The 25,253-nt window shown below is 44.2% G+C and overlaps 1 protein-coding gene across 1 annotated transcript in view; it reads left to right on the forward strand.

Moving 5' to 3' along the window:
* LOC115141822 (TNF receptor-associated factor 4-like) overlaps positions 1–25,253 on the forward strand; it is a 48,621-nt gene that overhangs the window by 15,304 nt on the left and 8,064 nt on the right. The window contains exon 2 of the mRNA XM_029681048.2: positions 21,694–21,745. Within this exon, the coding sequence (XP_029536908.1) occupies positions 21,694–21,745 (52 nt within the window). The remainder of the gene's footprint in view (positions 1–21,693; positions 21,746–25,253) is intronic.

Below are 25,253 nucleotides of genomic sequence, written 5' to 3' on the forward strand. Positions count from 1 at the left end.
GGCTATTGATCCTATGAAAGAGCCGAGTGGAGGAAGTGACTAACTCACGTGCGTGGCCAGATGCATCATTCACTACCGCTCTGTTCGGGATGAGAGCGCATTTGCCTCGTAGCCTCTCGTCTCATTCATATCTTAATTAATTTCCAATTTCATCCCCTCTCAATTTAGCTTTGGTTCCGTGTCGTTCCTTTCAGTCGTCATCCTGACACGTAAATCAATACCGCTGAACAAGAGAAACCTGCTGAAGTGTTCTCTCTCACACTCACTCACTGACTTATGTACAGGAATAGTGTCACACCAAACTGGGCCATTGTGCTTTGTTTTTGTTTAGTAAAATCCACATGGCTAATCGTCCGCTCTGTTCTCCCTTGTCTCTGTCCTTCTGATTCCAAAAGCTTTGTCATTTACCTCAATGGTGTCACTCCTGGCAACAGGAGCAGCTTTAAAGAATGCATGCAACAGGAGCAGCTTTAAAGAATACATGCAACAGGAGCAGCTTTAAAGAATACATGCAACAGGAGCAGCTTTAAAGAATGCATGCAACAGGAGCAGCTTTAAAGAATACATGCAACAGGAGCAGCTTTAAAGAATACATGCAACAGGAGCAGCTTTAAAGAATACATGCAACAGGAGCAGCTTTAAAGAATACATGCAACAGGAGCAGCTTTAAAGAATGCATGCAACAGGAGCAGCTTTAAAGAATACATGCAACAGGAGCAGCTTTAAAGAATGCATGCAACAGGAGCACTGCTTTCGTTTCGAGACAAAGGAGTCTTTTTGACGTCACTGCCTCGCCTGGCTAAACAAAGAAAATGCATCCTCGAAATGAGGAGTGGACAGCAGCTTGAGCTGCAGCTGAATGCTGGTTTCAAACATGTATGGCTCAAGGAGAAGGGGACGGAGGGAAGGAGAGGATTGGATTTCTCTGGCAGGTTGTTTTTGTCTCTGAATGTATATGTGCTTCAGATTCAGGCTGATAAGGGAAACAGGAGCAACAGCATGTCTGGAGACAAGCTACTGCGTTTATCGTGTTTGTGTTTGCAGTCGGTGTGTGTCTGCGTCGCTGTTTAGATCACAGACAGCAGCCCTCTGACGGCTTTCTGAGCTCACTTCACACAAGAAGCCTTCCTTCCCTCACTGTTACCATGACCACAGCCAGCACAGGGCCCTCCCAAACTGTCACCATCAGCGAGGTGCACAGCTCAAACACACCCACTTGAAATGAATTGGTTTACCGAAAAAATAAGAAAAATAGCTTTTTCCTTCATGTCAGATCAATGGAAATGCAGGTAGAGCAGAAATATAAATTACTATTATGTAACGCTGTTTTTACTCTGAAGTGTCCCTGTATAAAAGTGCCAGGATAAGGCATCCTTTTGATCACCTTTTTGAAGGCAAGCAGCATTTAGCGAGGGCGTTTGAAGAAGGCGATGAGGAAAGTTTGGACAGTTTTGTGGCTGTGAGCGAGGAGGAAGCCTGTGATGAGCGACTTATGGCGGATGAGGGAAGATGGTTGTATTCTGTGCCATCCGCCGCAATGATGACTGGGTGCATCCCAAATGGCACCTTACTCCCTTCATAGGCCACTACTTTTGACAATGTCCCATAGGGTCTATGGGCTCTGCTCGAAAGTAGTGCACTACTGTTACTTATGCAGAGGCAGGTCACACTGCCAGGCAGGCACAGGGAGAATCCACAATCATTAACTTCTCCCAGTGCACTCTTCCTCAGATCACCACGCCCTCACACAAGTTCTTCACAGCTTTACTTCTGTGGAGATGTTGAAGAAAAGTAAACTGCATGTTATCAGTTATCTACAAGCTACACCTTCAAGGCACATTAGGACATACGTTTCAGCAGTTGGGGTTTATCATTTTGCCTATTTATTTGTCATGGGGAATCTTTGTGGTGTTTTCCTGATTGAAAATTCTCTCATTCTCTTACACAACCTGCTAATGAATGAGTTCAACAACATTAAAGGCTTGGCATAATTTTTCCCCAGATGTTCCATTGGGATAAATTAAGCTCCCAGACACCACATGACATGAATGAAAGTAGTGTACACACACCTGGTATCTCACTCACACACATTGGCCTACTGTACAGTCAGGAAGTGAGATCAAGGGACAGAGAACAAACCCTCTGACCTCACTGTTGGTTTTATCCATAAATAATATCAATCTCTATGGGTACAGCATTAAGCTATGGGTAAAGCATTAAGCTATGGGTACAGCATTAAGCTATGGGTGAAGCACTAAGCAATGGGTACAGCACTAAGCTATGGGTGAAGCACTAAGCTATGGGTGAAGCACTAAGCTATGGGTAAAGCACTAAGCTATGGGTGAAGCACTAAGCTATGGGTGAAGCACTAAGCTATGGGTGAAGCACTAAGCTATGGGTGAAGCATTAAGCTATGGGTGAAGCACTAAGCTATGGGTGAAGCATTAAGCTATGGGTGAAGCATTAAGCTATGGGTGAAGCATTAAGCTATGGGTGAAGCACTAAGCTATGGATGAAGCACTAAGCTATGGGTGAAGCATTAAGCTATGGGTGAAGCACTAAGCTATGGGTGAAGCATTAAGCTATGGGTGAAGGACTAAGCTATGGGTGAAGCATTAAGCTATGGGTGAAGCACTAAGCTATGGGTGAAGCATTAAGCTATGGGTGAAGCATTAAGCTATGGGTGAAGCACTAAGCTATGGGTGAAGCATTAAGCTATGGGTGAAGCACTAAGCTATGGGTGAAGCACTAAGCTATGGGTACAGCACTAAGCTATGGGTGAAGCACTAAGCTATGGGTGAAGCACTAAGCTATGGGTACAGCACTAAGCTATGGGTGAAGCACTAAGCTATGGGTGAAGCACTAAGCTATGGGTACAGCACTAAGCTATGGGTGAAGCACTAAGCTATGGGTGAAGCACTAAGCTATGGGTGAAGCACTAAGCTCTGGGTAAAGTACTAAGCTATGGGTGAAGCACTAAGCTATGGGTGAAGCACTAAGCTATGGGTGAAGCACTAAGCTATGGGCGAAGCACTAAGCTATGGGTAAAGCATTAAGCTATGGGTACAGAATTAAGATATGGGTGAATCACTAAGCTATGGGTAAAGCATTAAGCTATGGGTACAGCATTAAGCTATGGGTGAAGCACTAAGCTATGGGTGAAGCACTAAGCTATGGGTGAAGCACTAAGCTATGGGTGAAGCACTAAGCTATGGGTAAAGCACTAAGCACAGTAGATCACCTATATTCTGTGTAAACCGTATCAAGGTGAAGAAAGGAGAGCAAATTGGAACTTGACCTTGGTGCTATCTCTTTTAACATAACTAGACATTTAATGGCAACAGGTTCTCCTTTCAGTGCACCCATTCAGGCTTTTTGTATCAGCAACTCCTAAAAGGTGACAAGAAGGTAATTCCTTTTCGCCATTGTTCCCTCCAGAAACAAATACAGCCTGCAATGAACCCCTCTGGTCTTTACAACCAGCAAAAGGCTTTATGGTTGTTGTGGGAATTGAGTATGAAATGGGAGCACGGTGGTGAATCACAGGTCAGATAGGTTAGACACAGAAAAAATATTGCTTTCAACAGTCCTCAATTGTATCTTATTTGCCTAACTTACTCCTCATCTATTGATGTGCCATAGAAGCAAGGTATAAATAGCTTGATGCTAATTAATTCACTGCCTTTTCTCAAAAGACATTTGTTACATTTTGCTGACATCTCACACAGTGAATGTTTTAAAAGAAATGAGTGGTGATGAGAGGTTCTTATACTAAAATCAGTCTTACCAGTGCCGTCTTTAGCCAACGCTAGCATACTGCTGCTACATGTTGCATGTCTCTGTGCAGGCTTGAGAGCAGATGCAGGAAAATCAGAAGAAATGTAGTCCATAAGACATTATTGGTAGCAGGGAGGGATTATGTGTCCAGCCCACCTGCTGTCCCTGGGACAGTGTGCTGGGGGGAAGCAGCATGGAGTTGGTGAGGTAATCCGCCTTTAGCCACCAGCTTCCTGGATTAGCACAATGCTAATGTGGTCTTGCCACCGTGCGATCCTGTTGGCAGGCCATTGTTGTTCTCCCTAATTTGTGTCAGTTTTTGTAATCGCCTAAACTTCTCCATTGACCGGTGTGACGGAAGAAGTTGACGAAGGATTAGAGGGTCAGGACACTTCAGATTGGGTTTTCTGCTTTCCTCTGTATGGTCTCTTTCTGCAGAACCTCATTACATTTACATTTTAGTCATTGTAGTTGTGGTGAGTACATTTTTCCTCAATAAAGAATTTATCAGCAAAGTCCGTGCTAGTAGGAAAAGACAATAAAAAAAGGTGCAATAAAGTAAATATTTGTTTATGACTCCTTTCTCTGTGTGAGGAGTAGGAACAACAGTCACTGTTGTGTGCATTATTTCAGTGATGGACGAAGCACTGATTTCAACTCCACCATGGAGCAGATGGCTTGGCTGTCCAGGCATTCAAAGGGGCTCTGCCTGCCCGGCTCGCCTTATGCCTCAGTGAGAACAGAATAATGGAAGGAGTGTGCTCAACCAACAGAATGACTAAATGACTGTAAAATGTGCTCTGTGATGTCAGGGAGCAGGTAAATCACAGTGAACTGGGCTGGAGGGTCGATGAACCGTCACTGGTCACTAGTGGCACTGACTGTAGTGTAGAGCCTTGGACTAAGAACATTTCAAGGATGCCTAATTGAGAAACTAAACCGCTAAGTGGCTTGTGATAGATATATTACTTGTAGTTGGACAGCTGCCAGTAATACTTTATGGAGAGAATATTTTTTCTTGTCTTGGGAGTAACAGATCTCACAAGCTCTTCACAAGCACTCAGGGGGAGGATTACTCTTTGGGGATACATGCTAATGGAGGAAACGAACTAGCCATGGTCATATTCATCACTCTCAGTTCTGTGGGCCTAGTTTATAGCTATGGACTCGAGGCTTTATCGAGATTGTATTTCATCATCATCTAGAGCTGTTATGGTGACCGTATTACCGCCACACCGGCAGTCACGAGTCATGACGGCAGTCAAATTCGATGTGACCGTTTAGTCATGGTAATTAGGCTTCTCTAAGCTCTGATGCTGCTGATGGTCATTGATAGCCTACCAAACTTGGTAACTGCCTGGTACTCAGCACTCTATTGTCCCTCTAATCACTCTGACATCAATGTAAATGTCATCGAAAATCTAATCAAACACTTCATGAGAGCCCATGAGCTCATGTTGCGCAACATTTCTATAGGCTATGCAATTGTGGGAGAAAACAGAGTGATGGCCTCTATTAAAAAGAGGAGGATCCCACCAGCTTTCTATAGGCCAGGCCTACTATATTTATTTCTCAACTTTCCTAATATTATGCACATTGCTTCTCCTTACAATAGGAATATAGCCTACGTGGCTGGCATGAAAATGTACCACGGGAAAGGAGTCCTCCATTCTCTATTTAAGTGCATAGATGACATGTATTTTCCCCCCTGCCCCTGTTTCGAGACAGGTGCATAATAATGGTCCATTCTAAATCAAAACAAATCTCACACATATATTATTTAGTATATGTAAAGAGAAAATGAAATCAAGAATAGTGTGATGGGTGACAATATTAGCCTATCACTTGTGAATGATATATTATCGCTTGTGAATGATGGCCATCTTGTGTGCAGTAAGGCAAGAAAATATGCATGTTTTTTTTGGCAAAAAAACGTGTTTCAAGTTTGGGGAGATCATTGTCAAATTGTGAATGAGAGACGTGTGTACAGCCTGTACAAAAAAACAAAGCAGAGCTCATGCCTCTCATTAGAGTCGCAGCCTTACAATGTATTAAAAATCTAAACATATAGCCCAACGTTTGTATCACAACTAAAGTTACATAACTTTAAATGAAGCAAATAGGAGAACACAGAATAGCCGCATGTGTGCACTCCCTCAAATCATTTTGAGAACATATCCTTTCTATTTTATTCAGCTTTGTTCAATTGTATTTTTCATACTAGAAGATAATACCATGGAATGCTCAGCAAATCTTGTCTGCTAAATGACCTAGTGTAGCCCACAGCCATATGGCATAGCCAGATCAGGACCTAACATAGGGACAACTCAGAATATGCTATTCTGTTCTTCTGAAATAGACTCCATTTTCTTCATATCATGTTTCTTAAGACCAGTCTAAAATAAATAATGGATTTATTGTAATGGTGTAGGCTATATTACATGGATTTATTAGACTTTTTAAAATGTAGATGTTCCAAAGGTCTACATCAGTGCCTTGTAGCCTAGCCAGGAGATGCTAATTGTGTTTATGTTAAAGAACGGTCGACTACTGTGAGACTGGCAGTTATTTGCTTGACAATCGGCTGACGAAATTACAGTACATGACTGCCACAGCCCTACTCATGTCTAGAGGATGATCGACATTCTACTCACAGTACTCTGACTGTGGTTTTTGGTGGTGGGATGCCTTCTGGGGGAAACCTCTAGTTTACGGTATGATATGTGTCTGCTGATTACGTCATACTTCAGTTTGGTCGTAAGTATCAAGGCAACTTTTGTGGTAAGTAGTGAAAAAGTGCCATTTTAATCTCTGTCAGTCTTACAGCTTTTTGCCTTTGTTAGAATGTGCAGAGGATTTACTTACGCTCTCTCAGGGATGCTGCAGTCTTTATCCCTAAAGTAGGCTGTCCCATGAGGTCTCAAATAAATTTCATTTCCCAATGAGGAACCATCTCACCTCTGCATTAAGGAGCTTATACCTCCAGCAGTGTCTTAACTAATCACAGGCGGTGCTTTAAGAAGCAGGGATGGAATAGTACTCTTCTGTTTCTCTCATCCCTCAGGATTAAGACCAAACCTGCACTCTTCTCCTCTGCCGGATATCCTGCCGGTGAATACCAGAGATTAGTGAGGTGTTTGTAAGAGGAGTCTGAATACCTCCTGTGAGTTTGAGAAGGGGGCAGGATGTCACCTTTATGTCTCAGATTTACTGTATTGATGTATGCTTTACTTTCTGGCTCCATTAGCTCACTCAGGTTGGGCCCTGGTCAAAAGTAGTGCACTACATAAGAAATAGTATGCCAATTGTGACACATCCTCAGTGTTTGAGGGGTGATGGCAGGACAGTCTCTTAGTCCTATGCTATGTGTTTATAATAAGACAAAGTGCCTCTTTTAATAAGCCAATCAGTGCTTGGGCTAGTCATAAGCCAGTCTCTGAGCCCCTCTGCCCAGCGTTGGTTGGCATTCTTCAGGATTACTGTGGCGGCACCACAGCCCTTCAAAGGCAGCAGACGTCGCTCGTTGCGGATCACCCCCACAGCAGACATCTGCCCCCTGAAAGCAAAGCTAGAATTAGATCTACCATCTGTCATTAAAACGTCAGGAAATGCATGTGTGAGGAAATGCATTTACTGTGTGTGTGTGTGTATGCTAATTTGAGTCCAATATGTATAAACTGAAGATTAAGATTCTGCTCTGTTTTATAGTGCCCCAGTTTACCAGAGTTGTGTGGGTGTGAGAAGTAAAGAGAGTAGAAGCAGACAGTACTGATCAGAGTGGGGAGTTTCACACCTCTAATACTTTGACAGGAGCTCTTAGCACTTCTTCAGAGGCTAGTGGCTCCTTCTCACATGTGTGCCATGTCAAACCCAGAACCTTCATTGGCCCCTGGTGGTAGCCAAGCCCTGTGGGAAGCCCATTCAACCCCACTCCACTACCTCTACACCTTGGGTGCATCTCAAATGGCACCCTATTCCCTTTATAGGGCCCATAGGGCTCTGGTCAAATGTAGTGCACTATATTGGGAATAGGGTGCCATTTGGGATGCAACTTAAACTTAAGATCAAAGACAACCTTCTCCTTTTTATTCCCTCATCAAGTCCCCATTCTTAGATGGGTTGTCATGGGTTCAACTGAAGTGCTCAGAGCAGTGATACTGCTGGTCCTGCTTGGGGGTGTGTGTACAGTGTGTGTGGCTGTAAGGGGTTTCTTGTCTCTTTGTACTTTATCTGTGCTGCGAATGTATTGAGTATGAGGGCGGCTGCAGTCATGCGTGGTGTGCAGCCAGAGCCCAGCTAGCTCCCATTAGGATTGATGGGACCGCTCTCCATCTCAAACCCCACCCTGGACCCACATCAGCAGGAGTTAATGAAATTGAATTGATTCACTTGTACCTCCTGCATGCAGGCAGCATATAAAAAAATGTGGGTGGAAAAATGATCTGGCAATGCATTCAGGGCTCTAAAGTGTGACCGATTTGGCCGCATATCTGACAAAATATTTTGCTGTGCGACCAGGAATTTTATTTTGGGAGCACTTTGCAACTATAAAAAATATCTCCCAGATAATAATTGTTGTAATAACAAGGCTTGGCTGTAGCGTTGTTTCAGAGTGCCCTGGAGAAACAAGTGAGAGCTGATCCGTTAGCATCATGGTTGCACCATTACTACAGCGAAAGGGACTTGCTTCTAACCCAACCAGGTCAAAAGATCATTTTTATCTTTCTATAGCGCAGGGTTTCCCAAACCCAGTCCTGGGGCCCCCTCTGGGTGCATGTTTTGGTTTTTGCCCTAGCACTACACAGCTGATTCAGATGACTTAGTTATGGGGGGAGGGGGCCAGGACAGAGTTTGGGAAACTCTGCTATAGCGGATCGCAAGGATAAATCATAAACCATGTTGTGGGCCGTTCTAGAACTACTTGCGTGTTATTAACCATTTGTTACTGCTTTGTTCAGTCACTTTGTTCAGCCATTAACATAGACAGTGGAGTGGGTTGGCTGGCTAACAACCAGGTAAATGTACCAGTATATCCAAACATTTGGGGGCACAGAAAGGAAGGAAAAGGGATAGCTTCTACAGGAGATCAATAGAGAGAAATAGTAATGGCATCTTTTTGTAGGCACTAACTGTACCATGGTTCGTTGGACAAAGCTTATGGGAAAAATTACCATAATCCATTGCGCATCTACTGTTCAGGTCTGTTTCTTTTACGCCTGCTACGGAAGAGACCGAACAATGCAATCGTGAGAGGGTATAGAGAGCAGCTGTTGCTTCATGAGATATCTCTACCAGAAAATACATGATCTAAGTGATTGATAGTTGATTTTCAGAAGTCATAAAAGTGTGCTTTATTTACTTTGAAGAACTACTAAAATAGGGATTTTGGCAGACCGCACAGGCAGCAGCTCTAAAGAGATGAGATGATGACTTGGAATGAAATAATAAAGTCAGCAAATAAAACTATTGTAATATATACAGCAAATGAAATATTTTATTCAAGTAAAGTAATACGAATAAATGATGTTTAATAAGCAGTAATGGGCAGTCACTACAATCATGGGACTTGTATAATTTTTTAAATTATGTGTTGTTAACGTGATTCTTTTTTAAATAATCAAACCAACCTCAAAAAGCAATAACCAACACTACGAGATGGCTTTGCATATATTTATGGCATAAGGCTAGTAGCATAGCATCTCTCTTCATTGAATACAGGTGGTTAACGTCATCAACCCTCATTGAATATTAAAAAAAGGATTACAAAAATGAAATGTATCCACCAATCCCAAAAAAGGAGAGGTGGGAGCTGGACAGCCGCTTTGTGGACAACTCCCATTGTTACGACGGAGAGACATGTAATCTTGTCAGTATGTCCATGATCTTTGATCATAGCAATAAATGATTGACAGTTCTCTTTCATCTCATCATCACGAACCTGATGTTTTTAAAGTGACGGTGTACAATTTTCAATTTAATGCATCTCGATGGGAAAATAGTGCTTCTACACAATGTAGAAATCTAATATTCTACATATGACTTTGTAATTGCAATGACAGGTATTCTTATCAACATTTGAGCTTTTATAATAAACTAGTGTGTTTGCAGTGTTACATATTAGTTTCTAGAGCACAACATGCTTCAACAGTTGCTAGAATTCATACAGGTCCGATATAGGCTGTACCTAAATCAATTTTAAAAAATGTTATTTTCTGGTGCTCCTAAATGTCATGTATGCACAAGTGCTACCAGTGAAAAATGTTAATTTAGAGCCCTGGATCGCATTACATTTGCTAATTTATTTATCCTTTTTGAGTACCATCCAAGTACATGTAGGCTAAACAGTACAGTTAAATCCAGCCTTATATGCAGTCCATCCCATTGGAGAGGATTCATTGCCAACCCAATGAAGCACTTAACTCTGCCAGCTGAGCTATAGATCACCAATGAAGGTTTGCCAGTTCAAGCGAGTTCAAGGAAACCATAAAATTACTCAGTTGACAGTATTTTCATCCGATTGACTATTACAAAAGTACAAAGTCGACAAGAAAGGTTGTGCTGGGTTGGCAGTTGGTTTGGCAGTTTGCAGGCCACGTGAAGACTCTGAGGCCCTGGTTCCCCTGATGAAGACTCCATGTCTATAGCACAGTCACATTGATGGAAGGAGACGGCAACAGGGATTGTGAAGGAGTGAAAGCTCCGTCTCCCCTCCTCTCACACACTTAAACATGGATTATGGCGTCTCAGAGACTTGAACCCAATTTGCAGATGGCTGCATCCCTCCCTCTCTCCTCTGTGCTCTGGCAGGTGGCTGGACCCTTTGGGGGGTCCGTGTTTTCTGTTGCGCCAGAACACAATCGACTTGCATCAGAGCTGTGCCACTATGAGTCACAGTGTAGGCTAACGGTGTAGAGCAGACGCTCCTTGTTTCCAACCGATCAACCACCTCAGATCCCCCTCTGAACAGTGTGCAGAACCTATTCCATGATGTATTCTCTGAGAACTCCCTGTGGCTCAGAACATACGTCTGATATCATAAATGTCAGAGAACTATCCGTCTGTTCCTTTTCTTACAAGGATGTCAGGGAACATAACTTTGCCCTTTTTTGTTGTCAGGTTTTGACGTGCTAGCTTGTTCCCCTACGCTCTACTCGGGGGGGGCTGCTGCCATGCATGCAATTCGTAAGCTTGATTATGATTATGATGATTATTCAAAAGCTTGATTATGATGCAATTCTAAAACCCTTGGAAAATATACGTTAACACATTATTACCCTTCAACAACTGCCTGCATTAGTGCTGCTAAACAAAGATGGCATTTGAAAACAAATTGATAGTTCGCTAACCTTTGAACGTGGTAGGACTGTGTGAATTAGCTCACAGATTGCTTGTGCTCACAATTGCCAGCTCACACGGAGAAACGCAAAGAAAAATGTATTTTGTTAAGTAAGCGGTGCAAACTAGTGCCGTCACTTGCATCTGAAGAACTTCCATCTTTGTACATTTTTCTAGAGAGCTGTCCCATGATCAATACATGCGTCCGTAATGCCACCATTTCCCCAATATAGTGGTCTACTTTTACCCAGGACCCATAGGGCTCTACATGTGAATAGGGTGCCATTTGGGATGCAACCAGGCTCACCCCAGCCCTCTTCTTTGCCCCTGGGAGGAGAAGGAACTTCCTCCACTTTCTCTGTGCATGATCGGCATCACCGAGACACAGTGGTAGTGCACTATATAGGGAATAGGGTGTTATTTCGGACGCACCCAGTGACTCTTTATGGTTCACCTGACCCCCACCTGAGTTATGGGAAGCTCTCATTAAACACAACATTGCATCCTTACCAATACTGTTTATGAATCTTCCTGAGACACATCCTCCTTGTGTGGAATAAGGAACTGATATGATGGCCTTGGTATAGGCCTACTGTCGTGGCCAAAAAATATTGTCCCCCTTGCACTTTTTTCAAGTAACTAAGTTGAAATTAAGTATTTGGTCTCCACAATTCTTTATTTCACTTAATATTACAGAACCTTTGTTTTTTATTCATAACTTAACATATCCATTTAAAATAGCCTAGACTTAATAATTGGTAGCACAGCCTTTGGTCAAAATAACTGCAATCAACCGCTTCCTATAGCCATCAATGAGCTTCCTACACCATTTTAGTGGCAGTTTGGCTCACTCCTCTTGTGCAAACTGTTCCAGTTCTCCCAGACTTGAAGGGTGCCTTCTCCCAACTGCTGTTTTCAGATCTCTCCAGAAGTTTTTAATGGGATTTAGATCTGGACTCATTGCTGGCCACTTCAAAACAGTCCAGCGTTTTATCTTGAAACATTCCTGGGTGCTTTTTGAAGTGTGTTTTGGTCATTGTCCTGCTTGAAGACCCATGACCTTTGAAGGAGACCCAGGTTTCTGACACTGGGTCTGACATTGCACTCCAAAATGCCTTGGTATTCTCCTGATTTCACGATACCGTGCACCCGTTCAAGGCACCCAGTGCCAGAGGCAGCAAAGCAACCCCACAGCTTCCCTGAACCTCCTCCATGTTTGACTGTAGGGAAGTTTCTCTTTTTGTTGAAGGCTTCATTTTTTTCTGTAAACATAGAGATGGTGAGGGGCCTCCCGGGTGACGCAGTGGTCTAAGGCACTGTATTGCAGTGCTAGCTGTGCCACCAGAGATTCTGGGTTTGAGCCCAGGCTCTGCCGCAGCCGGCCGCGACCGCGAGGCTCAGGGGGCGACGCACAATTGGCCCAGCGTCGTCCGGGGTTAGGGAGGGTTTGGCCGGCAGGGATGTCCTTGTCTCATCGCACACTAGCGACTCCTGTGGCGGACCGGGCACAGTGCACGCTGACCAGGTCGCTAGGTGTACGGTGTTTCCTCCGACACATTGGTGCGGCTGGCTTCCGGGTTGGATGTGCGTTGTGTCAGTGCGGCTTGGTTGGGTTGTGTTTCGGAGGACGCATGGCTCTCGACCTTCACCTCTCCCTAGTCCGTATGGGAGTTGCAGCGATGAGACAAGACAGTAACTACTACTAATTGGATACCACGAAATTAGGGAGAAAAAGGGGTAAAATAATATATATATATATATATATATATATATATTTTAAACATAGAGATAGTTTGCTTTACCAAAAAGCTCAAATTTGGTCTCATCTCTCCACAGAACATTCTCCAATAAGGATTTTGGCATGTTCAGGTGTTTTGCCAAATTGCAGATGGGCGTTCTTATGTCTCTCTCTCAGCAGTGGGGTCCTCCTGGGGGTTATATGATAGGAGTATCATGGTGCTTGTTGAAACTGTCGTACCTTGTGTCTGAAGGTCAGCTTGAATCTGTGTGGCAGTTGATCGAGGTGCTTTCTTCACCATTCAGATAATACTTTGCTGCAATCTTCCATCAACTTTTCTCTTTCAGACACGTACAGGGAGGTAGGCTACAGTGGGCTTTGGACTTAAACTTCTTGATAATATTACGTACGGTGAAAATGTGAACATCAATGTCTCTGGAGATGGAGTTTTAGCCTTGAGATTGATTGTCCATGCTTGGCTACAATCTTGTGTCTGACCTCTTCAGATAATTCTCTGGTTTTCTTTCTTTTCTCCATGCTCATTGAGGTACACACAGTGACACAGAACAGGAGAAGGAGTCCTTTTCTCTGATCAAACTGGTTAAATGTGTGCTTTTTATATTGCAGGCACCTGCAACTCACTACAGGTGAGTTCAATTCCAAAGTAAAGGAGAAACACCTGCTTGAAATCAAATGATTTTTAACTACTTATAGAAGGTGTCAATAATATTGTCCAGGCCATTTTAGAAATGGTGTATTATTTGAAAAAAGTGCAAGGGTGCCAATATTTTTGGCCACAAGTGTATATTTTGTGTTGATCACGAAGCTCATCTCTTGGATGGGAATGCTCACTGTCTGAATGCTATGTCTGTCTGTAGGCTATTTAAACACAGTAGTTTTCCCCATGGGTTTCTTCTACCTTAGTCAATATCTTTCATCCTAGTGAGGAGAGTGGGTGTGTCCCAAATTGCACCCTATTCTCTTTATACTGCACAAGGCCCATAGAGCTCTGTGCACTATAAAGGAAATAGGGTGCCATTTGGGACGCATCCAGTATGTTGACGGGAGAGCAGGAAGAGAGAGAGAGCCATGGAAACGCTGCCAGACAACCACCCACACACTTGTCCTTGTAGTATGAGGCCTAGTTGGCTTTCCTCCACTTGCATCATTTGTGCTATTGTAGCTGAGAACAACAGTAGAAATACTCATGAAAATGTATTAAGAGTGTCTGTAGTAGAGTAGATACAGAATACATACTGTCTGGGTCCAGGCTTGAACAAACTGGATCTTGAGGAACTAGGCCTAATACCTGAGGCTGAACCAACTCTTGTTGATGTCTGTGACATTCAGATAGTCAGACATGGTCAGTTCACATTAAGCTGTCACTGACTGGACATGGACAATTCCAACACCAATGATGTGAGTCAGATATGATTTTACAAATGACATTTGCTGTACAAGCATGTCCTCTATGCATCAGTCAATCAAACCCCGATTAAAAAAGGCAAAACAAAACAAGATGTGCAGTACCAGTCAAAAGATTGGACACAGCTACTCATTCCAGGGTTCTTCTTTATTTATACTATTTTCTACATTGTAGAATAATAGTGGAGACATCAAAACTATGAAATAACACATATGGAATCATGTAGTAACCCAAAAAGTGTTAAACATAGAGAAAGTGGAGGTAGTTCCTTCTCCACCCTGGGACAAAGAAGAAGTCTGAGGTGAGCCTCGCTGCTTCCCAAATGGAACCCTATTCTGATATAGAGCCCTATGAATCCTGGTCAAAAGTAGTGCACTATGTAGGGAATAGGGGCTGCATATTTGGGCTGCTGCCCCTGCCTTTGTCCAGGCTGTAAACTGAGTCTGCATTCAGCGGGAGCAGGGAATGCTACCCTCCCATCGTATCAGGTTCCATAGGTAGAAACACCTGCTTCACCCTGTGTCCTCCACCTCCTTCCTCATCCCGGGGATCCCTCTGGTTGTGTCTCAAATGGCACCCTATGCCCTATATAGTGCACTTATTTTGACCAGGGTTTAAAGTAGAGGTCGATCGATTAAACGAAATGGCCGATTAATTAGGGCCGATTTCAAGTTTTCATAATAATCGGAAATCGGTAATTTTGGATTATTTATTTTTTGACACCTTTATTTAATCTTTATTTAACTAGGCAAGTCAGTTAAGAACACATTCTTATTTTCAATGACGGCCTAGGAACGGTGGGTTAACTGCCTTGTTCAGGGGCAGAACGACAGATTTTTACCTTGTCAGCTCAGGGATTCAATCTTACAACCTTACAGTTAACTAAATCATAATCGGTCGACCTCTAGTTTAGTTTAAAGGTCTCTAGACAAAAATAGTGCACTAGTAGGGAATAGGGTGCCATTTGCGAAGCAAATTCTGTCTGTTCTTTGGCTCGGGGCCCTTCATTCACCCAGTCACTGCCCAATGGCTCTCTCCATCTCCCCCTCCACTGTTCTACAGACCTCTTCACTCATGTGGATATGGAGTGTACTTCAGATCACTTCTCTAATCCCCTTTGTCTCTTCTCTGAATGAAAAGGTACAATATATATACAAAAGTATGTGGACACCCCTTCAAATGAATGGATTCGTCTATTTCAGCCACACCCGTTGCTGACCGGTGTATAAAATCGAGCACACCGCCATGCAATCTCCATAGGTAAACATTGGCAGTAGAATGTCCTTACTGAAGAGTTCAGTAACTTTCAAGGTGGCACCGTCATAGAACGACAAGTCAGTTTGTCAAATTTCTTTCCTGCTAGAGCTTCCCCGGTCAACTGTAAGTGCTGTTATTGTGAAGTGGAAACGTCTTGGAGCAACAACAGCTCAGCTGTGAAGTGATAGGCCACACAAGATCACAGAACGGGACCACCAAGAGTTGAAGCGCTTAAAAACTACATCTGCACAAGAACTGTTTGTCGAGAGCTTCATGAAATGGGTTTCCATGGCCAAGCAGCCGCACACAAGCCTAAGATCACCATGCGCAATGCCAAGCGTCGGCTGGAGTGGTGTAAAGCTTACCGCCATTGGACTCTGGAGCAGTGGAAACGTGTTCTCTGGAGGGAGGAATCACGCTTCACCATCTGGCAGTCCAACGGACGAATCTGGGTTTGGCAGATGCCAGGTGAAAGCTCCTTCCCCAATGCATAGTGCCAACTGTAAAGTTTGATGGAAGAGGAATAATGGTCTGGGGCTGTTTTTCATGGTTTGGCTGTGCCCCTTAGTTCCAGTGAAGGACATCTTAACACTACAGCATACAATGACTTTCTAGACAATCCTGTGCTTCCAACTTTGTGACCTTCCCCAACAGTTTGGGGAAGGCCCTTCCCTGTTTCAGTATGACAATGCCCCCATGCACAAAGCAAGGTCCACACAGAAATGGTTTGTCGAGATCGGTGTGGAAGAACTTGACTGGCCTGCACAGAGCCCTGACCTCAAATCCCTCGAACACCTTTTGGACGAATTGCAATGCAGGCCTAAACGCCCAACATCAGTGGCCAATCTCACTAATGCTCTTGTGGGTGAATTGAAGCAAGTCCCCACAGAAATTTTCCAACATCTAGTTGAAAGCCTTCCCAGAAGAGTGGATGCTGTTATATCAGCAAAGGGGGGAACCAACTCCATATTAATGCCCATGATTTTGGAATGAGATGTTCGATGAGCAGGTGTCCACATACTTTTGGTCATGTAGTGTATTTAGTCAAATGTGATGGAGGCTCTTTATCTTTTGAAGGAGAGCTGTGATTTAGAGTCCTTTCATTAGCTCCAACTGCTACTAACATCAGCAAGAAATCTCCCAATCTGTTGTTGGTTACTACTAGGCATCGTATAAACAACAGAAAATGTAGTTTTACGACAGGCCATTTAATTCAACTGGAACGGGTTTACATTTTCTCCCTTTCAGCATTGCATAGGATAGGTTCATTGTGCATATATTATATTGTGCAAGCCAGAATGGCCCTTAGGGTCATGTTTCTGTGGTGTACAAGTACAAGTACACCTCCTGGACAGGAGGCTAGTCTGTCAACAGGCTTGTAAAGGGCAGTTATAATGACAGTCTCATTACTGTTGGAAACAAGAGGCTGATCATTTGATGTCAGTTATAACACATACACACACACATTCATATACACACAAAACAACTGTTGGATTTCGGGGATTAAGAATCTCCTGCTGAGATGAAACAAGATTCCTGTTTTCTCCCAACATTCTGGGAGCAGAAGCATGGACTTGGGATCAGCTGGGAGACTGAAAGCCAGGAAGCCTGAATAAAAGGAACTGATGGCATTTAAGATCTTGTTTGTGTAGAAGAGTTAATCCACTTCTTTACTTCAAAATAAAATGATTTTGCATGAGGATGAACATTAAACCTCAGGGTAAGCTTCCAGAGAAGACAAGCAAGCCAGGCCTGATACATCTACTTGCCAGACAACCCAGTCAAGTGTCTTGATAAGATCTCTGAGTTTGAAAATACCTCCTCTGAGTCCCAAATGGCCTATGGGCCTTGGCCAAAAGTAGTGCACTATTTAAGGAATAGGGTACTATTTGGGACACAAGCCAACCTCTCACAGCAATAGCAGAACTCTCTTTTGGACGTTAACAGGTCACAGACGTCCTGCTCTCCAGAACTCTCATAAACTCCTCTGAGTTGTTTGTTTAGCTCTACACAGCCATGCCCTTTACTATTGTAAACCTGGTTAGGGTCTGGGGTCTCCCTGGCAGCTTTCTCTGTGTGTGGTGGCTGTACTGTACGGTCCCTAGACAGCCTGTCTGCAGTCTTCGGCAGGCCAACCAAACCTGGGGGATTTGTCTTGTTCTTCTCGGCGGCCGTCTGCCTGTCACGAGGCATATGGAGGGTGACGGTACAGTGTTGTGATTGCTGTCCTCACTTTATCACTGGGCTCAATGGATGGCTGTTTAATCTGCTCTCATGGCCTACAAGAGGATTTGAGGGCAAGAGAGAGGGTGCAATTAGGGGCTGGAGAGGGGGATGGGTCAGGGGGTACAGGGAAATAATAGGGTAATGCTGGGGGAAGGGGGGGGGGCTTTCACCCATGGAGGGGAAATGACCCTAATTAGAACTGGGGAGAAGGCTGTTGTCTGACCAGATAAGGGGGTGATTTTGAACATGTAATTAGGTGTGGGGCATACTCATCCAGCCTTCTGCTGTTTTGGTCCGCGGGCCTGCTGGATCGGATTTTGGCCTCCCTGCACTGCAGCACAACAGCTGTGGAGCCTAGGCTACTCTCACGGTATTAGAGACAGGGAAAGGATGGGAACCCATTGACATTTTAATGTGGTGATTATATTAAACACGCTATGTGGTTACCGAGCAGTTCTGTCTGCAGTGCTTTCCCAACATGAGTGATTGGTTAGTTTGTAGTTTATCAGCCACTCACCCTGTATAATCATTGACTTTGCTTGTGAGAGCTGTGTTCAAGTCAGGCACTGTTATCTCTGACCTGTGTATCGTAGTAGGCACATATTTGTCTCCTGTGAAACTGTAGCCTAGTTGGAGTGAAACTGTTGGTATCAGTAATGCCGTTGGTTTGTGAGTGGACAGGGTGCAAGGTCCCTGCGGGTGACCAGGCTGTACTGTATGTATGCAAAGTAATTTTCCCTTTTTTCAGTGTTACAATAACAATATTGTTGATCCTCTCACAGTGCTGAGTGATTGGAGGTGGGCATTGAAGTAGTCAAGGGCATTGAACAGTCATTAGTGCAACCTTACTCTCCACTGTAAGAAGGTCTTCAAGTAGTCATAGAAATGGTTTGTCAAGAGAAGGGGAAGACTTGTATAGAAGCTATTATTAATCCAATGCCCCCTCCTCTCTGCTAATGTGCTGTCACAAAGCGGCAGTGAGCTCCACAAACAAGCGGGCTGTAGAGTCGGGGAGCATTATGAACAGCGGGCTGTAGAGTCGGGGAGCATTATGAACAGCGGGCTGTAGAGTCGGGGAGCATTATGAACAGCGGGCTGTAGAGTCGGGGAGCATTATGAACAGCGGGCTGTAGAGTCGGGGAGCATTATGAACAGCGGGCTGTAGAGTCGGGGAGCATTATGAACAGCGGGCTGTAGAGTCGGGGAGCATTATGAACAGCGGGCTGTAGAGTCGGGGAGCATTATGAACAGCGGGCTGTAGAGTCGGGGAGCATTATGAACAGCGGGCCAAGCAGATGAATGCGTGGCTGCAGGACGTTCTCTGCAAAGCAGAGAGGGAATAATCCTGACAGGCTGTGACTACGTTTTTTTCGACTGTCTGCCTCTCTGTGTCAGACAGAGCAGAGGAGCAGCCTGGGTGGGTCCTTTACCTGTAAACCCTTCTTTCCTGCACTGCTTACATCTCCCCTGTCTAGTCCAGCAAGGAACCCCTTTTTTGTCTGTTCCTATTTCCTTTCTCTTTATGGGGGAAGAGTCACTACACAGCCCCACGTACCAAATGGCCCCCTATTCCCTATACAGTGCACTACTTTTGTGGGCCCTGGTAAAAAAAAAAATAGTGCACTATATAGGGAGTAGGGTGTTGTTTGGGATGTAGCCCACAGCTCTGCGTCATGCAGTCCGGCCCTGTGGCTCTAAAATGCATAATCAACATCAAATAGATGAGGCTCTAATGATGGAGATTAGTAAATGATTTCACAGTACATATGAGATGTTCTGCTGACTGGGCTCTTTCACCTGGTGATCGATAGATTTTTTTTTTTACAGACGCATTGTTAATGAATTGCTCTCCAGCTCCCTGCTGACAGAGTGACCCTAATGGACTGGAATTACTGTCGTCTCGTAATGCATTAACTTCCCCCTCCCTCCCTCCCTCACCTCTCTCTCTCTCCCTCCCTCCCCCTCCCCCTGTCATCCCTCTGGTCTGTTGTTCTGCATGCAGCTGATTCCACAGCAGCTGGAGAGGCAGGTCAGGCAGCCCAGCCGGGGCAAAGTGCAGGATGATCACTGATCATGTGTTCCACCACCACATGGCCCTGGGTCTCTGGTCCACTCCCTGGGGGCCTCAAGCTCTGTCAATTGACATTGAGGCCAACTAGATTCCAGGGTGTAACAATGGCCACGGGGACCCTGGTCAATAGGGACGTTGTATGCATCCCAAATGGCAACTTATACCCTACATAGTGCAAAAGTAGTCCCCATAATGGGAGGCACCCATTGTAGGACCCTGGGAGCAGAGACCACTGCCCTCCCTGCCCCCTTCGGGCTCTTTGTTTTCCTATTAATCTATTAATGTACTTTAGAGAATGGAGAGGTCAGCTTTTTTTTCTGTTGTTTACCTCGTACATGGTGATAGTAGGACAGATGGAGCTTCAGGGCCTTGTGGCTTCAACCCAAAACACTGAGGTTATTTTAGTCCCCCTCTCACACCCGTGGGCAATGAAAAGGTATGCAAAGCAAAGGAGCATTTCACCATGAGTGTTACAGTACCTCTATCAATTCTTGCAAAACTCTTGCCTGGCTGCGGCCTATGAAAATTACATTACAATCCCATAAATGTGCACTGGGCCACGAGGAAAGGGAAGTACATTCTCATGTCACTGACTGACTGACTGACTGACTGACCCTCTTGATCCATGTCCCAGCCACCACTATGGCTTAGCAGGGGGCCTGCAGCCCACCACTTCACTACAGACACGTCTCATTAAGGGGTGCACACATCGCACCGAATGTGGATTTCCCGTTCGTCTACCATTCATTTAGCGCGCTGTTGATGTCTGACTGCTGACATTTTCACCCGATTGTACATGTAAAATCAGTTTGCACTCGGTTCCCCTGTACTCTCGCAAGGCAAAATCTCAGGGGATCTGCCACTGATGGCCCTTTAAAGTTGCTCTTTGTGTCACTTATTGACTCGCTTTGCTGTAAATCAAATAAAATGACATTGGTCACGTACACATATTTAGCAGATGTTATTGCAGGTGTAGCAAAATGCTTGTAAGAAATAACACAAAAAAAAACAAAATACTGCAAAGTTGCTCTGTCAGCGCCTTCTTTGTAGATCTACTGCATAGTACATCTATGGGCTCAACACGGTGAACTTCCCCCCACTGCCTGCCTACACTACTGACGTCATCTGTATTATTTACTAGAGTGAATATTTCATGGTGGCATCAGGACTGGGGACGTGCTGCGTTGTACCAGAGGGCCACCACCACCCATCTCATGGCAGGCCACCCATCTCTTCCTGCCCTTGGTAAAAGGCAGCTAAATCAAGGCAGGCAGTGAGTGTTTCATTTTTGGCGCTGCCTGTGTGATAAAACCAGAGATCTCAGATCTTAATTTGGGTTTTATTGCCGCTGGAGAAAATAGAGAAGGAGGGAGGGTACAAAGTTACCGGCCTCCTGCTCTTTATAGGAAGCAGAAAGCCTCTTCACACACGCTCAGATTGTCATCCCCCTGCCTTTAAAAAGAGTGGTAAAAATGAACACCTTTGACATGACAGCAAGAGAGAAAGGGAGGGGTAGGGGCGGGGGAGAGAAGCCCTTAATGTATTATAGATAGACAGATCAGGCTGCAACATCTTCTCTTTTCCTCTCCAGTAATACAACTGTGAATGTGTGGAAATAAATCCCTGGAGGGAGGAACATGAAAGGGCAACTTCATAAAAGTTAGTGGCTCAGAGAAACTAAGCTTTATTGTACAGTGCAGTGTGGTTGGGATGGGTGTGTGAGAGCAGAGAATGGGTGTGCGGGTGCTTTTTGAAGGCAACTGGAGTGGCACTGTGTGTGGACCTCTTAGGACAGTGGTACCCTATCATAAAAATGGATTTTCAATGATTATTAACGTGTCCTTTCCTTCTTATGTCTTACAGTGAGGGGGTCTTCAAGTGCCCAGAGGACCAGCTGCCCCTGGACTATGCCAAGGTACGGTTAAAACTCACTTATCCACTTTCTCACATGTCCCTGACAGTCCCACCCATTCAAGTTTGAATACGATCTGTGTGCCAGTTAACCAATACTTAAGCCTACAACCATAGTTAAGCCTACAAACACGCCCCAATCAACAGAATTCACCCTCACTTTCTGATGTGCTCCTTCTTACAAAATCATGTCTCTGGGCTACCCAGTAACTTCCCCATACAACACACGTATTATGAATGTAAATCTGTGTGTTGTACCACGTCCTGGTCAGGCTGAGATGAGGCCTTATTTTAACTGTGAATCTGAAGTGGTGTGACCTAAATGGCACTTTTGACCAAAATTAGTGAACTATATAGGGAATAGGGTGCCATTTGGGAAACCGCAAGAACACATGAGTCACCATGTCCCTTACCCCAGACCCATAGACCAACAGACAGAGGGCTCAGGCAGCTAGCTAGCCATCTTCGTATAGGCCCACTAATTGCGATAACGAAGAACCACAGGCTACTCATTCCCCTTGGAATGTCAGGGTTGATGACGGTCCGTTTCTCAGTGCACAAAACAGTTCACTCTCGCACACTACTGTCAACATGGAAGTTTTACAGTTTTATACAGTACCCATGAAAAACAAATGGGCAGACATGATTACACAACCGGAGAGTGGCTGGGGAGTGGTAAAAGCACTCTCCAGCCTAACAGCCAAAGTCAAAGGTTGTGGTATATTTTTAAGTATTGCATTGCTGGAGAAAAGTGGGGTATTGCGTTGATCTGACAGAAAAGAGAGTCAAAATCACTAAAACAGTAGCTCTCCTAAAACTCTTCATCCCAGTCCAGAGAAAGAATACCACATCTAAATCTCTTTAATTAAACTTTTGGCTTCTTACGCCGTCTTTTATTTTAAGCATTTAATCAGATTGTACAGGGGGTGTATGGTGGCAGTCTATTCGTAATGAAAGAATGACTCTTTCACAAACATGATTTCCCCACTGTGCCAGAGTGTGCAGCGAAAGGATAAGGACTTAATTCTGCTCTGTGCATGAGAGGACCCCAAGCTTAACGTTTAACAAAGGAATTAAAACACCAATGACCACTAATTCATCATCTCAGTTACTGTACAGTCTCATTGGCTAGTTTTCCCATGAATTAATGAATTGCCCATACAGTAGGCCCATCCTGCTCTATACTAGAACATTAGCATGCTAAAGTGTGTTAGGAGTTCATAGGCAGTCCTGTGAGGTGGTGAGGTCAGTGGGGTAGCGCTGCTTATGCCGAGCTGCGAGCGCTAGCGAAGTTCTTAAGGAGACTGTAGTCACGACAGAGAAGCAGTACATGGGTCCCCACTGGGAGGACGTGCTCATTGCACACCTGTCAGACACTGGTATTTACTGATACCTTCACAGCCTCCCAGTCACCTGTAAAATACACCCTACTGGTGATTAGAGATGCGTCCCAAATGGCACCCTATTCCCTATATCATACACTTCTATTGACCAGAACCCTGTGAGCCCTGGCCAAAAGTAGTGCAGTATATAGGGAATAGGGTGCCGTTTGGGACACAGTCCAGCTCCCTGGGTACATCTCATTACACTATGTCCCTGTCCTTGCCCTCCCCTGAACACATCTCAATTCTAATAATGCTCTCATTTCACCCAGGCAGTGCAACATGTCATTTAAATATGGCCCTGTTGTCAAAGAGAGGAAGCAGAACGTCAGTAATGTAAAGGGATGTGTTCTGCTGTGAGACCGCAGCTGACTGTCTATTCCAAAACAGACAGACAGACAGAGACAGACACAGACAGACAGACAGACAGACAGACAGACAGACAGACAGACAGACAGACAGACAGACAGACAGACAGACAGACAGACAGACAGACAGACAGACAGACAGACAGACAGACAGACAGACAGACAGACAGACAGACAGCTTTAGTTCCATGATCCTCCAGGGACTATGTTATTAAAAGGTCTTTATTGCAGTCCCCCGCAGACTCCCAGGCTGGAACAATAAGGGAGTGTTAAGGTTTACTTTAGAGGATTTGATTTCTTTGTCATCTTGGCTCAGCATGTGATTTCCAGTTGGAAATAGTATTGCAGTTATCTGCTTCAATCACTCACCATGCATTATTATGCTGCGTACATGCTGCAGTAAATTGTAAGAGACAGTGCTGTTCTGTAGCACAATACAATACTTGCTTTATTGGTCCATTTGCACAGATAATCTATTCTTTATTTGTTGCTGTCATAGTACCCAACCTGACACACAACACACACATCACAGACTGGGAGCAACACACACATTCTCTGCCGTAGTGCTGAGTTCTTTTCAAATGGAAAGATTCTTTTCTACTTTATATTTTGGTGACTTGAAGGCAGTTTTCATTACAGCATGGTGAATGTGATATATAATTCATCCTCACTAGTTAAACTACTGTAGCACACAGCTTTTATTTGAGATGACATAACAGTTCATGTAAGTTAATGGACCAGTAAATGTTGCCAAGTCAGGAGAGTGAAAAGTTTTACCTCAGATCTACTTTTGGCCCTAATGTATTATTCACTGGACCCTTTTCAATTCCACTGCACACTTACCATTTATAATTCTGACTTTTACCGTTCTAATAGGGTGACGAGAACATAAACATTTACAGAGTACTTATTTATGTCTAAAGAAAACATTTAAGCTATGGTAAAACCATAGTATCTCAATGTTTTGATTCATAGCCTATAGAGAAAGAGACCGCCTCTCGTATGAAGGCGTGTGACTACAGTTGAGCTGTTATTTGTTTTAGGGACAGCTCTGACATTTTGAGGAAGTTCCTTTTCTCTTCGTGTGACAGAGGCAGCCTGGGCAACATATGGACGGAAATTCATGCAGTGCTGCCTCACAAGGGTTGTCACGGAGAGCGTGTGTGTATTTGTGTGGCCTAAATCTGTAAATCCAGAGGATACTGTTCTTTAGGGAGCAGATTTGGCTTGATTGGATAGAGAAGGACCTCATCCTTCTTGATCAGTGACTATGGGGTGTTCTCTCCCTCCTTCCTCACTTTAATTCTCTCTCTGATGTTTTCTACATTTCATGAACTATAATTCCAGAAACATTGCAGTATGTGTTCTTGTGTTCACAGAAGTTCAATTGTTATTCCTAATTTTGGGCCTGATTCATTCGTCATTCATGTCCAGGACTTGTACTTTCAACTTCCTCTTCTGCTGTTTTGCTGTTGGTCGCTAAGACCCTCTTTGTCAAGGCTTCATTGTATTATTAATACACTTAGTTAGGCATCAACATGATAATCATTCCTAACTGCTGGGAACACCCTTTGTCTTAATCAGTGACACACTATATTAGTTTGAGTGTTGCCCTGGGTGCGGCCACTATTCCCCCACACTGTCCCCATAAAATAACCACACCATCCAGGGTTTATACTGCAGTTATCCCAGTGTGACCCGATGACTGTGTTTTGCCATCAGTATTAAGGAGATAGCTTCCTGTACAGGCAGTGTACTTGTA

The sequence above is a fragment of the Oncorhynchus nerka genome, linkage group LG14 (genome assembly GCF_034236695.1).
Source record: "Oncorhynchus nerka isolate Pitt River linkage group LG14, Oner_Uvic_2.0, whole genome shotgun sequence".
NCBI lineage: Eukaryota > Metazoa > Chordata > Actinopteri > Salmoniformes > Salmonidae > Oncorhynchus > Oncorhynchus nerka.